Source organism: Leucopleurus acutus, assembly GCF_964270905.1.
Source record: "Leucopleurus acutus genome assembly, chromosome: 3".
In the NCBI taxonomy this organism is placed as follows: Eukaryota; Metazoa; Chordata; class Mammalia; order Artiodactyla; family Delphinidae; genus Leucopleurus; species Leucopleurus acutus.
In genome coordinates, this window is record NC_139145.1 from 162,612,268 (window position 1) to 162,623,966 (window position 11,699).

General features: G+C 38.4%; 1 protein-coding gene across 1 annotated transcript in view; it reads left to right on the forward strand.

Moving 5' to 3' along the window:
* The window catches only part of MARCHF11 (membrane associated ring-CH-type finger 11), a gene marked incomplete at its 3' end in the record, with an annotated part of 119,994 nt that extends 110,370 nt beyond the window's left edge, over positions 1 to 9,624 (forward strand). Inside the window, exon 4 of the mRNA XM_082835975.1 lies at positions 9,302 to 9,624. Within this exon, the coding sequence (XP_082692101.1) occupies positions 9,302 to 9,624 (323 nt within the window). The remainder of the gene's footprint in view (positions 1 to 9,301) is intronic.
* Positions 9,625 to 11,699: the final 2,075 nt, after the last annotated feature.

Sequence of the window (11,699 nt, forward strand, 5' to 3'; positions counted from 1 at the left end):
GTCTATTCAATAAAGTGAAACTACTTCGTCAGTTGCTGAATCGAACACCTAAGGCACGGAATCAGGAATAAATACTTTCTTCAACTACTGATTTTAGATCAGAAATAGGGAAAAAATTTTCCTTAGAAACCCAAAGTAATGTAGCTGTTTTGTGAAGCCTTTATTTATTGTAAATTCATAGAACCGCAACATACAGAAACATTAGTAAAGAGAATGGAAAATATACCATACCAAAAGCCATGTCTCTCCCTTTGCATTGTTCTGAGTGAAACAGTTTCTTGATAAGAATAATTTATGTAAAGAATCACATCTCAACCTTGAATTTTCTTGCTAGATCACAGAATAGAATATTAAGGAAACTTAAGGTCTGAGCATTTTTATATTCAGGATAAAAATTTTTATTGCTTTTTCAATTAAAAATCTTACTGATGTTATGTGGATGAATTCAGAGAGTTAGAAACTGTACTTATGCTGAGATGGCCGCTTCTGTTTGGAATTTTTACCCACAGTCTGTGTGATTTAAGAGAAATGAAAAACAAAGCCAACAAATGCGAAATAGCCTATGTCAGGTCCAGAGAGAAACAGGTTTTTGGGGTTGTTTTTTTTTTTTTTTTTTTTTTGCGGTACGCGGGCCTCTCACTGTTGTGGCCTCTCCCGTTGCAGAGCACAGGCTCCGGACGCGCAGGCTTAGCAGTCGTGGCTCACGGGACCAGCCGCTCCGCGGCATGTGGGATCCTCCCAGACCGGGACCCGAACCCGTGTCCCCTGCATCGGCAGGCGGACTCTCAACCACTGCGCCACCAGGGAAGCCCACAGGTTTTAATTAGATCAATTAAAACTTTTAAAATGCTGTTCTCACCCCTGAAATGGAACAATCAATACATGTATTGTTTACCCCAAAGATTAATAAAATCATAATCTGCAAGTTTGGAGTAGACAGTTTATCCATTGGAGATGGAAGGGAACATTAGTTGTACATATCTTGACTTGCCACTAGGAAAAGTCCACTAATAGACTCCTTCTAAGAACTGGCTTTGGTCCAGAGTGTGGGAAACAAATGGAAATCTACCAAAGTAGATTCCCAATCCTTGAGGCATTAATTAACCCAGAAGATAGACATTGATAGGCTTTTTAACCAAATACTGTAATATTGAGGTTTGCAGAGTTATTTATTTTATAAACTGGGAGGATCACTCCCATCTACCATCCAGATGCTGCAATGCACACTTTAGAATAAAGGCCAGAGGAGAACTGACCATCTTAGTCTGAAAAGAGATTTTGATTCTGTCTACTTCATAGTTAGTATAATATCCCTTGGGCCAAATAGACACTAGCGAGGACCGGCTTCAGCCAGGGGTGGCTCCTGAGATATGAGTTCTTGCAGAGGGAGTGCATTGGATCAGGCATCAGGGGTCTGGCTCTGATTCTGGGCTTGGACACTTAACTGTGGCCCGTTGGTCAAGCCGTGTCACTTCCCTGGGCCTCAGAGACTTCATCCCCCCCATGTGAACAGGTTGGGTTAAATCATACCCAATATTTCCTAATTTTGAAATTCAGTGACTACATTTGACAACTTCTCATCTCTGTGATATGATGTTACTCTTTGCTACCAGGTGTTCCATCTGTCCATGAATTGGAGTTGCATTCAGCTGAAATTAAACTGATTCTAAATCATGCTCCCAGTTACAGGGGAACTCTAGGCTACCTTTATTACCTATAAAAGTATTGGACTCATTCCTTTATTTCTTTTATTGAAATAATCATATCCATAGATCTTTTTTTCCTCAAGCACTTTTGGATGGAAACTTAGATAATGTAACAATTCTTCTCTCCAGTGAATTCTTTTAATCCTTTTTTAAAAAAATGAACATATCATGTATTTTATAATGTATAACAAGTTTGCAGCTTTTGAGGAATATTCTGTGAATATGCCTATGGTAGATTTGTGCTCCAGGGCTAGTAATTGAAAGTTCAGCGGAATCTCCTCTCTACTAAGGAAGAAAAAAATTCATTAAAATAATTGATTGATGGATTGGCTTCTCAGAAGAGCAAGTGGTCAGATAAATGGACAGCATTTTTTTAATTCTCCTGTTTTGCCTGGAAATAGAAGAGAGGAATCCATGTCTGCCTCTTAGGCTTTTGGCCCGGGCACAGTCATTTTGTGACTATTGGATTCATGACAGTAATTGAAGTAGGAATAGGGTTCCTGTCCTCAGGGAGCACATGACTGGTTGGGGTCACGGAGAGATGATTCTGTGTTTCATGGTTTCATCTCAGATTTGCTGAGAAGAGAGAATTAGCAGAATTTCATGCAAGAGGATAGACTAGTCTAGGTGATTCTTGGGTTTCAGCTTAACTGACTTGGGGGATGATCATTAACTGAAATAAAGATGGTAGGTTAAGAACCAGATCCAACCTATGTCAAGACCTTCTAGAAAAGGGGGTGCTTCCCTCACTGCCAACTAGTGAGAGGTTACACTCCATGTTAAAATTTGCCTTTGCATCTTGTTCTGTGCCCAGGCAGTGTTGGTCCTCAGCACTGAAGGAACAGCACAAATGTGTTCTTTGCAACCAGGCTGATGATGGCGATTTCATTGAGTGGAGAGAGGGAGACATAGAGGGTGGCAGTGTTGTAAAACAAACACCATGAATTTCCTTTGGTGTGCTCTCAGAGAAACGGTCATTTAGGCTCTGTTGTCATAATCGTTGTCATAATCATTTCTTCATGTGTGCTGTTCTTTACTTTGGGGGTGAGGTGGATTAGATCATCCATATTTGGAAACTAGCCAGCCTCTAGTGTCAAGGGTTTTCATGTTGTGGAAAGTTTCCGAATAATTCGTTGTCCTTATCACATTTCTTAGCAAAGAAGATCTTACTACCAATGCTAATGATGAATCTGTGTTTGAACCCCTGAGCTTTAAACTTTGATGACCAACCTGCCATTCTCAACTTGGTTCTTATTTTATATATATATATATATATATATATATATATACACATAAAATATTCAACAATAGAAGAATCAACTCATCTTTTAGAGATATAAGTACATTTTATGCAGGATATTTCTTTTCATTATTTGTTCTGATGGGCAATATTGGAAATATGTTTCACAAAAATCCCCATATATAATCAGGATACTGTAGTTTCCAGAGGCCTAGATTTTAGGATATCAGCTGATGATAGCTTGCTTTTGTGAGCTTAGTGATTTCTGTAATGGAATATGTATTGTCTTTCAATCTTTATATCTCTCTTTAAGTTTTATATTTTTGCTTTTTTTTTCTTTCCTGGTTTTTGTTTTACTTTAAGCTTCATATATAGTTGAGTCCCAACAAAAACCATTCAGTGTATATAGAAATGACTTGTGGTTATTTCTTCAAGATTCATATTAACAAGATTCAACAATGGAAGAGTAACTTTTAAAGTGATTACCTCTACACTTACATCTAAGTTTCCATAATGGTTGGGCATTTAAATGTAGAGTATCTTGGGAAGATGTGCCAGGAGGATTCATGCGTTTGATTACATTCTAGCAACGATGATTCCCAACAAAGGGTATCTTGGGCCACAGTCGCATTTAGTTAACCCTCTTTTGTGCAACCACACTCTGGTCTTCCCCAAGTTCCAGTGGGAATTAAGGACTAAAAAATGGAGCCACTTTATGAGGTTGACTCTAATCTTCTTTAATCTGTTCTTCTTTTATTTTTTTAAAATTTTATTTATTTATTTTTAGCTGTGTTGGGTCTTCGTTTCTCTGCAAGGGCTTTTTCTAGTTGCGGCAAGCAGGGGCCACTCTTCATCACGGTGCGCGGGCCTCTCACTGTCGCGGCCTCTCTTGTTGCGGAGCACAGGCTCCGGATGCGCAGGCTCAGCGGCCATGGCTCACGGTCCTAGTTGCTCTGCAGCATGTGGGATCTTCCCGGACCGGGGCACGAACCCGTGTCCCCTGCATTAGCAGGCGGATTCTCAACCACTGCGCCACCAGGGAAGCCCTGTTCTTCTTAACTGTAACCATAGGGGCCCCAAAGTCACCATTCCGCTCTGGTGCCCGCTGACTTTCCAGAATGAAACTCACTGAGAGAGGTAGGGGGAGAGAGGGAGAATGAGAATGAGAATCTTGGCCAGGGAGAATGGTTAAATTTAACTGAGAAATCTTAGACATTTTCACACAATCAAGAGAGCCTTTTCTGGCCAAATATCCGCTGCGAGCTGCGAGTTCTTTAGCTTTCCCAAGGGTCTCTGTGATTGAACAGCACACAGGCGTTTAGGCTGTGTTATCAGGATCTTACATTTCTTGGGAAAGCTCAGGATGAGTGCAGCTTACCAGATGGAGTGTTCACCACTTACAGTGTTGCCTTCATATGAGGTTCCTCAACCCTTTTCTCTCCTAGGATGGGGACAGATGGAAGGCACTGTTTTATTGGCACTCCTAGAGATGAAACAGTGTCAGTGACACACAAGGATATTAAAAATGGCAACTAATTGTATAACTTTGCCCAAATCATAGTCTCCGGGGCTTAATTTACTCATATTTTAAATGAGGATGATGTAGTTTTTATACCAGGTCTGTCTTAGCCTGTTTGAGCTGCTCTAACGAAATACCACAGCCTGGGTGGCTTAAACAACAAACATTTATTTCTTACAGTTCCGAAGGCTGTGGGAAGTCCAAAGTCAAGGTGCTGGCACATTCAGTCTGGTGAGGGCTCTCTTCTTGGTTTGCAGACAGCCATCTTCTCGTTATATTGTCACATGGCCTTTCCTTGGTGCATGCACACACGCACACACACACAGAGAAAACTTATGTCTCTCCCAATTTTTATAAGGGCATTAATCACCCTCATGAATTACCTCCTACCTCCAAATACCATCATGTTGCAGATTGGGGCTTCAACAAATGAATTTGGGGGAGATACAAACATTCAGTCCATAGCAATATCTCCTTCAGTTGGTCATTCTATGACTAGGAGAGGCTGCCATCCACTAGATATTTAGAATGAATAGCACTGTAGCACTCAAGGTTTACATATAGACAAATTTTGGGCTTCCTTCTCGGAGCTGATATCTTCATAATGTTGGACAATTGGCTAAATCTCTCTAGGTCTCAATTTCCTTAACTATGAAACTATTCAATAATATATAATTTGTAGAGTCGCAGTCAAGATTAAATGAAAATTGTGCATGTAAAAGCACTTGGCACAGAACAGATCCTTGATAAAAATTTAGTTTTTAAATTAGGAAAAATGACCAAATCTATTCAAACAAAAGCTGAAACAAGCAACACAAGAAGTGAAATGGTTAGACTGGTGGTTTGGTAGTTAATATCAACATTTGTTTGTATTTGAACATAAATATTGCAAGTCTCTGTTAATTGTAACACACCATTTGTCTATATTGAAATAAACATAGACAAATGGTGAGTGTGCGCACACATGCACATGTGTGAGTCTGTGTACCTTGAGAGTCTCCCCATTATTTCATGGGTAGTTAGCCCATTTTCTACTACCTTGTAAGAATTTCAACTAACACACCATTTCCAAATTTGGGATATATTTTACTTACATAAACACCGTGCTCTTATTTCAGTGAAACCAGAAAATACTTAAACCTGCTCTGTCGTTAAAGATTATTCCCTAACAAAAATGTTCCTTTGCACATCAATAAGGGAATGCTCAAATTAATGTTACTGGCAAGAAAATGATAAGAAACAACCAACTGCACACACAGGGACACCTACACACACACGGTCCTCAAGTTTCAAAACCCCAAGTTCCCATGAATCACACCTTGTTGACACCTTTGCCATTAATAATGTAGCAAGTAACATTTAATATTTACATTTTATAGAAATTATAATTGCTTTTCCCTTCAGAGTTAGTGACTCAGATGAAGCAAATCCAAGCCTGTCTTCCTATGACCTGAAATGTCAAGGTGACAGATTCATTTTAAGGCTTAACTTGAGGTATTACAACAGAGAGTGAAGGCTACTCAAGGATGTGAACTGAAACAGTTATGAAACAAGTTATGAAACAAGAGGGGACCTATCATCAGTAAGACAGGAGGGCAGTGCGATTTTTAACAGCCAGATTCTCAACACATTGTACTAGAGTTAAATGAATCCTTACCTCTGGATTTCAATGATCACAGTAGTCAAGTCTTCTCATAACCACTAGTACAAATGGCATTTGTCACTGCCCCAGAAAAATCTTAAGGAGAAAAGTTTACATTACAAAGGAGGGTGAGATGGGGTTCCTCCTATTTCAGTAAAATTTAAGCCTCTAGAGGATGAGGAGTAATTCCAAACTTCCACGGGGAATAAAGCAAAGTCATAACCTGAATGCAATGAAGAAGCAGCACATGGAGCTGGAAATTCAGGAGGACTATGTCTTTATGAGAACTTCAAGTAGTTCTCTTTCTTTAAATTTAGTTCAAAATGTACTATAAAGACCTATGGGATTTATTTCTACACGTTGGGTAGATTTATGTATAATATTTAGAAAAGTGCTACCAGGAATATATTCCCAGAAAATGACTTTCAGCTTGAGTAAATGATCTGATTTCTGGCCTTTCAAAGGAAATCACTAAAAAAAAAAAGAAGAGGATCCTGTGAAACAAGTGGTTTCCCCTGGTGAAGTCAGCCCCCCATCACTGCACTTAACAAGAATGAACCTGTTGCAGACTGTAATGGTCTTATGATTAGTGTGAATGAATGCTTCTCACCACATAGATTCACTATTGATTTTTTAATCAATAATAATGTCTTGTATTTAGATAGTTACCATCTCCAAAGAAATCTGAGTGCTTTATAGTTCATGAATTCCAATTTATCTTCATACCATCCCACTGAATGTATAGATTAGGCATTCCAATTGCATTTTAAGGAGGAAAAACAGAACCAGAAAAGTTAAATCATTAGCCAGGCAGATTTCAAAAAGCTAATATTAGAATTACCAATTAAATTCTGGTAGTCTTGACTTATAATTCTGACTGTATCCCCAAAACATCTGGTCAGTTGGGTCAACTCTGATTATTCTTTAGGAAAAAGGAATCAAACCATTGAATTGCTATGATTAACAGAAGTTTACATTACTTCTCATTATTTTGGTGATGTACAATAATTGGGCTTAAGACGTTTTTATTTATTAGAGCATATGCATTTTTTAGTGGCCTATGTTAGTATCTTTGGAATGCTCTTAAGTCACGTGTGCCAGAAGTTTATCTCCTGGTAAGGGATAGATGTAAAATTTAAATTCTCATATTAGGTAGGTGTGATTTTTCAAAGACTGGGTATCTCCATCACCTCTGTGGCATTGTTTTAATTGTCAAAAAAAAAAAAAAAAAAAAAAGAAAGAATCTTCTCAATAAAAACTTGTTCAAAACCCGTACTCATTATACCTCTGGGAAGGTTACTATCATCCTTTCAGTCACCCAGTCTTATAGCCTTAAAAATGTGAGCCTCTGATTTTTTTTTTCCCCTTCTTGCATTTACAATTTCTGTCAGTTTTTCCTCTGACAAGTTTATTGCTTTGTTTCTCTGTGTTCTCCTTACTGCTAACGCTCTGCTCCTCACATATAACGTGGTAACCTCCTTACTTGTCTCCCCTACTTCTGTTGTCTATTCTTCAACCCATCTTAGGTCAACTTTCCTAATAAATTTTCCATAACTTTTGAAATTATGAATTATTTGGGTACATGAAAAGTATATAGAATAACACGTTAAACATTCATATCCCCACCGCCCAGCTTAAAAAAACCGCGATATTAAAGGCACAATAGAAAGCCCTCTTTGAAGCCTCTCTCCAATTTCACCCTCCCTCACTATCATGAATTTAATGGTTATTATTCCCATGCACGTTTTAACATTTTAACCATATGTATCTGTATCCATAAAAATTTATAGTATTTCTTCACTCCAATCATTTATACTTCTGAAATTTTCATTTGTTATGTGGCTTTGAGATTTCCACTCTTATTTTAAGATTTATCCGTGTTAGTGCATGTGACTCTGTTCCCTTCTCTTTCATTGCTATAGTCCTTCGGATCCACCCAGTACAATTTGTCCATTCTTCTCAGGATGGACATTGAGATTGTCTGCGTTTTTTTTCTCAAACAAATATGTAATAAACATTTTTGAACATGCTTCCTTTTTCATATTTATGAGAGCTTCTCTAGGACATACTCCCGAGATTCTAAATGCTAGGAGGTGGTAAGATCTTCTCAGTTTCAAATTTTGGTTAAAAGTGATTGTGTCAAAACTGACACATCCTCCTTACGTGCCATATTCCATTAAGAAAGACTTCATTGGCTTCTCCTCCAACTTTCAATGGAATTGCAAATTCCTCTGAGAGAAGCTCCTCCTTGCTTTTCTACCTGAAGGGACCTCCCCACCAGGAACTCCTTTTTGGACTTTTGGACTACACATTGAAATATAAATGTGTGAAAAATGCAGGGTATGGTGGGATCTGGAGTGGATGGTGGAGATGGAGCCATGCGACAGGGCACCATATCCAACTTACGGTTGGCTAGTTTGCAGTCCCCAAGGTTCCTGTATTATTTTGTTTACTTTCCTGAAAGTTCGTCTCAGAAATGTGGAATCATCAATTCCCTGTATAGCAGCAAAGAGCCCTCTGGAGCCCGCCTGCCTGGGTTTGAATCCCTGTTCCGCTGCTGCCACCTGTCTGCTCTTGAGCAAATTCTTGTTTGTAAAATGGGGGACATGCTAGTGCTTACTTTGTAAGGGGGTGGTGAGAAATAAATGAGATAATATACATAAATCTCTCAAGTAGGCACTTAATAAATATTTGTTGAATTGTTGAGGAGAGGAAAAATAACAAAAGATTCGATCGTATCTTCTGTGTGTCAGACATTGTTCTAGAAGCTGGGGAGGTGGCAGTGACCTTGATATTTGTCTCTTTCACAACTGGGACCAAGTCTCTAAGACATTGCTTGGCTCACAGTGGGCACTCAAGAAAGAGATGCTGAATGAAGAAACGAACCTAATGGTTCTCCTAAGGCAACGTAAATGCCTAAGGATGTTCTGAGCCATAATGGAGCAAGTAATTTATACCCATGATGACTTTACTGTCTGCGTGGCAGTGGATTCTTATTTTTGAATATTGACAACTCCTATGTAATACAGGTAATAGCTTGCCATTAGACATAGTGTTTGAGCAGTCAGAATAGCACGTTTTTGATGATGATGCGTAACAGAGAATAGACTATATCTTTAATCTTACTTGTATACAAAATAACATTCTCAACTTTTGATGATGACCAGTCTTTTTCATTTTCCCCTCAAATTTAGGTCTCATTGTCCATGAAGGAGCTGCAGTTTACAGAGTGTTTAAACGCTGGCGAGCTGTCAACTTACACTGGGATGTATTAAATTATGACAAAGCCACAGACATCGAAGAAAGTAGCCGGGGAGAGTCTTCCACAAGCAGAACTTTATGGTTGCCATTGACGGCTCTACGAAACAGGAACTTGGTCCACCCAACACAGTTGACCTCCCCAAGGTTTCAGTGTGGCTACATGTTATTACATCTGTTCAATCGGATGAGGCCCCATGAAGATTTGTCAGAAGATAACAGCTCGGGGGAGGTTGTGATGAGAGTGACTTCAGTGTGACAAAGCTAAGAAGGTGCGGTGTGGACCACCCTGCACATTTTGGAATGTAATTGCAGTGAATGGCAAAACCATAGCACTTCTAAAAACACACATCTATGAACTTTTTAAAATTTATGCTTTTTATATGAACATTTGAATTGCAAATACATTTTTCTGAAAAAAAGAGTCCTCCTGTTCTTTGCTTTCTGATTTATCACATCTTTTATAAGTTGGTACTTGAAATCATTATACATATTATTTAACTCTACTCGGTTAAAAGAATGGTGAACATTATCCTTAAGGTCAAAACTATTTTTTTCTTGCTTGTTTTAAATATATTTTTATCAAACGTTTTGCTCCATGTGTAATTTTTCAGGCATGCTACCAATGGGGAAGAGTTTAGAATGCTGTGGGCAAATTCCAAAGTGCCCATCAAGGGCGAAGCACAGAGGTGATTCTGTGATGCACTGGGCTTCCTCATGCCTCAGGCTGGTTGGCACACTTGAGCATGACTTTTTGTGTAGGATGAATTAACCTGTCACCAGGAATGCAAGTTCTAGGAATTATGGCTTGTTTTCTAACTTCTGAAACAGTACAGAGAGCTTGTAAAAAGATAAAGATAATTGGAATAAAATAGTCTTACAGGCATACTTTGAAGATATTGTGGGTTCAGTTCCAGACCCGCAATAAAGTGAGTATCTCAATAAAGCAAACCACTCAAATTTTTGGCTTCCCAGAGCATATAAAAGTTACGTTTACACTATACTTCAGTCTATTAAGTGTGCAATAGCATTAATTCTTAAAAAAACAATGTACATACCTTAATTTAAAAATCTAAAATATGCTAGCCATCATCTGAACCTTCAAGTTGTAATAGTAACATCAAAGATCACTGATCCCAGGTCACATAACAAGTATAATAATGGAAAAATTTGAAATATTGTGAGAATTACCAAAATGTGACACAGACACATGAAGTGAGCAAATGCTATTGGAAAAATGGTGCCAATAGACTTGTTTGACACAGAGTTGCCCTAAACCTTCAATCTGTAAAAAAACACGATGTCTGTGAAGCACGATAAAAAAAAAAAAAAAGAAAGAAATGAAGCACAATAAAACAAGGTGTGCCTGTCCTGCAGTACATATTACACAGACAGGGTACCCTGCATACTTATAACCCTGAAAGCTCACCAAAATGTTGCACCATTGCACGTGTAATAATAACACTGCCTCACATTTGCATAGCCCTCTCATAGACTAGCCGCAATTATTTTTGTTAATTATTCGTGTCTTGATTTCTATGAGTACCATCTTAATTAGATTTTCTTTTTGTGAAAGCTTATATACCTACTTAATCATCTAAACACTGATTCTATTACTTGGTTTAATGAAGCAATATTCTCCAGCAGCGAGAAGTGTTTCTCTTTGACTAGATAAGTATTTTTCAAATGAAAAGAGGAAAAGAAAAATGAGGCTATTGACTCCCCATGAACAGGTTGCTAAATAGTGATACCTGGGGATTTTGCACCTTTTTCTCCTTCTAATGGAGGTAAATGACATATTTTAATGGGTAGCAACAGAATAGATGAGGCAGGAGGTCATGCTTTCCTTAGAAACAGAAGTTGGACATGTAGGTCATTTGAAGTAATTGATGATTAGATTTTAAAGCATATGAAATAAAATGCTTTACATTCTATTAATATTTTCTAAAAAATAACCTTTGAATGATTCATAATAGAACAGTTAACATTTACAGGTAGCATTGTGATTCCTACATAGCAAATTCTACCAACACTTGAAATAATATTTCCCCAGTTAAAAAAGTGTGTCACAAATGAATTAAAGATGTGACCATTTGCAGAAATATGAAGAATCAGTAAGTAACGAAAGAAGGAAAATTCAACCACTCTTTCGGGGCACATATAGGAAATGAGAGTGTTGTTGATTGTTTGATGTCACGTGAGCCCAGTCCTGGGTGAGGCACTGAGAGGTGGAGATCAGTCCTATCAACCTGGTCTCTGCCCTGAGTTTAGCCACCTGGGACAGGAAGGCAGACTGTTTAATAGAGAAGCCAGGGATGCAGACCTGCTGTCAAA